Source organism: Sesamum indicum, linkage group LG14 (genome assembly GCF_000512975.1).
Source record: "Sesamum indicum cultivar Zhongzhi No. 13 linkage group LG14, S_indicum_v1.0, whole genome shotgun sequence".
Classification (NCBI taxonomy): Eukaryota; Viridiplantae; Streptophyta; class Magnoliopsida; order Lamiales; family Pedaliaceae; genus Sesamum; species Sesamum indicum.
The window spans coordinates 1,048,019-1,054,622 of NC_026158.1; the positions used below are offsets into that span (position 1 = coordinate 1,048,019).

At 34.4% G+C, this 6,604-nt stretch overlaps 1 protein-coding gene across 1 annotated transcript; it reads right to left on the minus strand.

The window, feature by feature from the left end:
• LOC105176670 (aspartate carbamoyltransferase 1, chloroplastic) lies at positions 221–4,315 on the minus strand. Its single transcript, XM_011099544.2, has 6 exons — positions 4,275–4,315; positions 3,187–3,758; positions 2,975–3,114; positions 1,247–1,420; positions 831–1,067; positions 221–737 (listed from the first exon to the last, which is right to left on the minus strand). The coding sequence occupies exons 2-6, from the start codon at positions 3,740–3,742 to the stop codon at positions 630–632; spliced, it is 1,215 nt and encodes a 404-aa protein (XP_011097846.1). The 5' UTR covers positions 3,743–3,758; positions 4,275–4,315; the 3' UTR covers positions 221–629.

Below are 6,604 nucleotides of genomic sequence, written 5' to 3' on the forward strand. Positions count from 1 at the left end.
TTTAAAAAAAAATACAAACAAGTTAACAATTTTATACTCCATCCAAAGATTACATAATTTCATAAAATATCATAAGGGTATTTATAATTTTTCAAGCAACGATGAAATATTTATAATTATATTAAATTTCAGGAGAGTTCATGTAATTTATATATATATACACGTATATAACAGACCTGGTTAGAACTCCAAAAAAACAAAAAAAATGGGAAAAATAATGTGAAGACCAATTGCTTTATGGCACTTTCTTATTTATGTAAACATAATTGCTATGTAAGAAGCCAGCAACACTACTAAAGTCGTGCCTTTTGAATCTGTCTCATGCAACTACGGGCAGAGGCAGCTTTTTGGTTAGCATAGATAGGAAGTCCTGGAGTTGTAGTTTCAGAAAAGTTGAAGGCCAAGAATCTAAATCTGAAGTTGAATAAAGGTTATTATGAGTTGCTTTTCTGTAGAAATCTGCCAGAACAGAAGTTAAATGCAACTCCCAGAGCCAGAAACTTTGCGCTTGCAGTGAGGAGAAGGCAAGAATAGTGTTTGAGCAAGTTGTGTCCTCAAGGAGGAAATCCACTCGGAATTTTGTGGGAAACATGCATATCTTTCGCCAACCTGGACGGAGCACTCTTGTTTCACCAACCAAGAAGTAAAAGCTTCAAGAGAGCCATGCGAATATAGAGACCGTTCTTGGCTTGTCTGAAATAGGCAGCCCTTGGATCAACATCCACATCAATAGTTATCTGATCGGTCCAAAGGATAAAACTCGTACAATCAGGACAACAGGAAATAGGAAATGCAAAACAATACAAAAAAATGGAAAATGAGATGCCAACCTCATCAAGCCTTGGTAGAGGATGCATCACGACTGCATGTTTCCGCATCACATCCAACACATTGCGATCCACAATGTATTTACCACGAGCTTCTTCATAAAGATCAATTCTCTCACCAAATCTTTCCCGCTGAATGCGGGTTTGATACACCACGTCACATTTGGAAGCCACCTCCATTAAATCTGCACTCTCTTCCCATTCAACTCCCATAGCTGTTAGATAATCTTTTATGTCATCCTGAAATTGAAAATGACGAAGTATTTTCTTAAATTCTTGTCACCAATAATGCCAGGAAGAATTTGTTACATAATCTGATTTCATATATAAGGTAAATAACAAAATTCTCTTGCTTTAGTTGCAGAAAATAGAAATTATGTTGCCATTTATCACTAGGCAAGTCGATACTCTTCTGTTACCTTCATTCTTACTACTTCAGGTGACACAAAGTAGATTTTAACATCCTTGTACTTGGCAAGCAAATAGGCGAGTGACCGGACTGTCCTTCCATAGGCTAGATCTCCGACAAGTCCAACTTTAATCCCATCAAGTTTTCCTATCTCTCTTTGAATAGTGTAAACATCCAGCAGAGCCTGTTCATTGCCAAATTATATAAATAAAATAAAGTAAAATGAAAATAGTAAGCTGCGCCCAAACGAAATTAACACTGCACAAACACAGAGGACAAACTAGGTAAGACAGAATATAGTGCAGTGATAATTCCAGTTTTCCCGAGATATGAGGCATAGGGTAAATTGGAACAAGCTAGGTTGCTACATTTAATACACAAACACAAGTAAAAGAAGTCCATGAGATGGCCATAATAGTTCCCCTGCCACCATTCTTCAGTTTATTTTGTTCGGGGGTTGGCCAGGAGCACCATTAGAGAAGACAATAACATTCTACATTTCTTTCATGAGCATTAACGCAAGACAGACTGATAGGGATGGTTTAAGAAGAGACTCATATGAAAAGTTCAAACTCATAAAGTATGAATAATGAGTGCCTACATTGCAACAGTTATAGTAACATGGGTAGTTGCAGACTAAGATAAGCTTCAAGAAACTGTGTTTAGCAACAATTGCCATGTTACCAATAGGGTAACACGTTAAAGACAAACGTGAGAAAATTCCCTTCATAGGACATTTAAACAAGTCATAGTTATTAATGGTGCACCATGCGTGGCGCACATCGCGCACGCTCAGCGCCCATTATACAAAAATGGCACTGAGTTGTTATGGCGACGCCATTATCTGTTGGCACAGAGGCGCGCCATAGAAAAGGGCTGGGGCTTAAAAAGAACTGGGCGAAGCCAAGTTTATTTCAAACACTGGGCTTCATCCAGTGTAAATAAAAAGCCCAGCCTTTTATTTCAATTAATTTATTAAAAATAAAAAATAAAAACAATCAAAATATCTTGCAAAGACGAGTGAAATTAGAAATTAGGGAAGATTAGATTTTGATTGATGGATGTTATATATTTGTGTTTGTTTTATAATGATTATGTAGAATTAGTTTAATCATCTTGCATGATTTGAACTCTTTTGTTTTTCCTAAAACTTATTACTTTGCAAATTTCTTTTATGGTATGATGATTAGAATTATGTCTAGTGTTTATATTTACTTATTTGTGCATTATTGATGTGAATATATTGATGTATGAAATATATAATTTATTTTTGAACATGTGCGCTATACTAAAAAAATGCCCGTTCCGCGCCGTGCGCCATGGCTCCAGGAGACCCTTGCGCCATGATGCGCCGTACGCTATTAACAACTACGAAACAAGTAGAAACTAAATATTTCCTAATTAAATTGTCCAATATCAATATGATAATCACCCTGAGAATGGAAGTACAGAATAAATGCAGCCTAATAAACTAAATAATCAATCTGCAATTTCTACAATCATGTTGTGGGTCATGAATTTATAGATATTCTTGCAGAGAGGTAATATATATTTTTTTGTTTTTTCTTCTTTAGGGAATCCAGGCAACAATCAGTTGAGGATGTGATGAGTAAAAGTCGTAGATACAAATCAGCCATCATTTACTGACTGATGATTGTATGTGATAAGCATAGTTGACTTTTTCAAAGACTTGAATATATCAGATATAAGTATCTAACAAGAACTTCAGTTTGCAGACCTGAGTTGGATGCTGTCCAGGGCCATCACCGGCATTGATAATTGGAATATTGGCTGTTGCTGCTGCCCTTCTGGCAGCACCACTTTCAAAATGTCTCATCACTATTATATCAGCGTACCCTTCAACTGTTCTTATAGTATCTAAAATGATCAACATAAATCAGACTCAGTTGGTCATAACACAGATTCAAAGTAAATAAACTAAGTGACTACCTTCAAGTGTCTCCCCTTTTGCTGCTGACGAGAACTCACGCGCATTTTCTGTAGTCAATACTTCCCCACCCAAACGTTTCATAGCAGACTCAAAGGACAGCCTAGTTCTGGTTGATGGCTCGTAAAATAGGGTGGCCATCAGATACCCCTTAAGAACTTGGCTTCCAGCAGAGTTCTTCTCAATTTTCTCCATCTCAAGTGCTACCTCAAATATGGCACCTAGAGTATCTCTATCAAACTGCTGACCTTCAATGACATCTTCAAGTTCAAACTTATTCCCTACTGAAAAGGAAGGTTTAGTTTCGACGTCCAATGCTCTGCATTGTACTCCACTCTTGAGCGACAACTTTCCTCGTCTCCAGTCAATTGCTTTCTCATATGGGAATATCCATGAATGCGATGTGTCGGCAGATGCAGACATGGACATAGAATGCAATTTTTGTTTAATACTACCATCCAGATAATTGCAAACAAATTCAGGGTTGCTCTTTGATGCCTTGGGAACAAGTGCACTGCCCTTCAAGGTCCATGCAGAAAATGTGGAAGAAGCAGCCATTGCAGCAAACAACCACCTGAGCACACACTGAAGCTCTACTCAGGAAACATATTTCAATCAAAACAACTACACAACTAGCAAAATAACGGGTATCTTAGATCACTATAAACAAAACTTTCATAATCAAATTGTCAAGTTAGACACAACTATACACTTATTTTACAAAATCTTCAGACACAGAGCCTGCTCTTATAAAATCACTTCGCTGTGTGCTTGAGCTCGTTGCTCGCAGCATCAGCACCCCAAAAGAAAGAGAATACAGTGAAAACAGCAGCCAAATGAAAAGGGCCTGCACATTTGTCACTGAATTCAGCTACGGCCCCAATGCTCGAATCTCCTCTTCTCAATCTCAAAGAAACACAAACACTATTACTAATTTGCCAAAATCATGGGGCAAAATAAAGGTAAAATATTCAGAAATTTTCTATACAGCAAGTCTAAATTCTAAACACCCGAAAATCCAAAACAAAGCGGAAAAGAAAATAAATAAAAGCATCAAATGATGAAGAAATACATATACAGATGTGCATACACAAATGTGGAGCAGTTATAGGTCAGTGAAGTAAGAACAGAATACCTTCGATGGCGATATCTGAAAATTTCCAGTTGATAATTAGTGTGGATTTGTACTGGATTGCCTTCGGTGGCGATATCAGTCAGATTTTGGTATGATTTTAGCTAATTATTACGCCCCAATAAATTAATCTGAAGAGGCCCAAATTTAAAACTGAAGAGGTAATAGCAAAAATATGTTTTGGAGGAAACACCCACCAAAATTATCCAAATTTAAATTGCATCATCTTGAATTCTATGTGACCTAGATCGAGATCGGGCCCAAGTTGGGGCTTTAATTGGTTTTACTTCTTAGAATATATTTCTTTGTTATTGATTGACATGAACAAAAAGATAGAGGTATGTCATATGTGTGTGTTTTTAAGTATTTTAATACAATGTTGCTTTTGTGTATTGTATTTGCGTATAATAAATAAAAACCATAATTTGCAATAATGCTCGTTAAAATTTTGCATAATTATAAATATTTCATTATTGTTTTTAAACTTTTATATTTCTATTTTTAACGGTCGTCCAATAACAAGTATGACGTGTTAGAATTTATCATTTTTTTGAAATGAATTTGTCAACTTGTCCTAATATTTATAACACATTCAACAAAACAAAAGCACTCAATTTGTTACACAATATATCAAACCAAACAAAGAATAATTGATTAAAGAAATAGTTATAGTCCAATCATTTTAACCAAACATGTTTTTAAGATAAACTTATATCTAAATAAAAGTGAGTTCGAAAAGTTTGTCGTTGTAATAATTGTACACCTCTAATAAGTAGTTGATAGTCGACGACTCAATATCTATAAAAGGTAATTTTAGAATATGTAGATGAGATTCTTTGATGGTTTTCTAATTATTTGGTCGTATCTTGAGTAGGATTACAGTGGGTTCAATTGATCTGTATAAAAGTATGCGGATTTCTGTACTTATTAATTATTTTCATATTTTTAGAGGTTTCGAAATTGCTCTAGTTAAAATATGTGGAATAGGGATAGTCTTTTCTGAAGCGTGTATAGCAAACAACAAAAATAACTGGATGCTAGGTCTTTTTGGGGGATAATGACACTCCCCTCTCCTGATTTTTTATAATTATACGTAAATTTTATGTGTGATTTGAAAAATTATATCTAACACCACTGAGGTTTGCTTCTGTCTAACAAATAAGTTCGTCTGTTAATCAAAATTCACTGAATTTGCTGATATTAGAAAAAAATGAATGAAAATTGATATTTGTAGGTTAAACATTTTTTTTCCCTACTAAACAACTCTTATAATAGTGAAAATATATTTCATCACATTTATTAACGTGTGAAGGTGTGAGAGTGTAATTTGATTATAGAAAAATTTATTTGACATGCAACAGATTAGTATTAAGTTAATTAAGGGCAAATATGTATTTTTTCTGATTTTTTTTGTTAATACTAACAAATTCAGTAAATTTTGGCTAACAAGAAAGACTTATTTGTTAGATGGAAGCAAATCTCAGAATACTAGAGGTATTTTTCCAAACTATAAAAAATTTACATGTAATTGTACAAAACCTCATAAGAGAAAGCATAAATATCTATTTTTTAAATAAAATCCATAAATATATTATTAAATATATATTTGAATAAATTAATTTATATATTGATTCAATCAATAAGTTAATATAATTGAAATTTAGAAAATAACAAATTATAAATTCACGTAAAAGTGCAAGCCCGGGGGACATCCAAACTTTAGTTACTAAGTGTCGGGTTTGTATTCTTTCTGCTTAAACCCCAGTTACTTTCGGGCAGGATCGCCGGACCAAGAAAAATTCATCGAACAAAGGTCAGTACGATTTCTTCTTACAATTGTATCTCATGCATGATCATACTCCATATTGAAGATTTCTGATAATTGTACGGTATGATTAAAATGGTGTGGTGTTCGCAATTTTCCCATTTAAATTTGACCTACATGTTTGATAAAATGCCCCAAAGGATTTGGTCTCAGTTGAAGTAGTTCTTACCCACCAGATTTTGAAATTACCTCCTTGTAAGATTTTTCTCATACTATAGTATCCATTAAGTAAGCATTAGGAAGGATTAATTTTGTTGGAATTTGAGCAATGCAGAATTTACTAGATTGTATCAGTTCTCTCATGCTACAGTACTCCCATCCGGGAGAATTACGTTTGGTAAAATCTCGAGCAATTTAAGCTCCATCTGGAGACAAAAATGTGAAAGTAAATAAATGGGATTCCCCTTAGGGTATTTTGAATTTGCGGGATTAGTAGCTTAGTTATGTTTCAATTTTTAAGTTT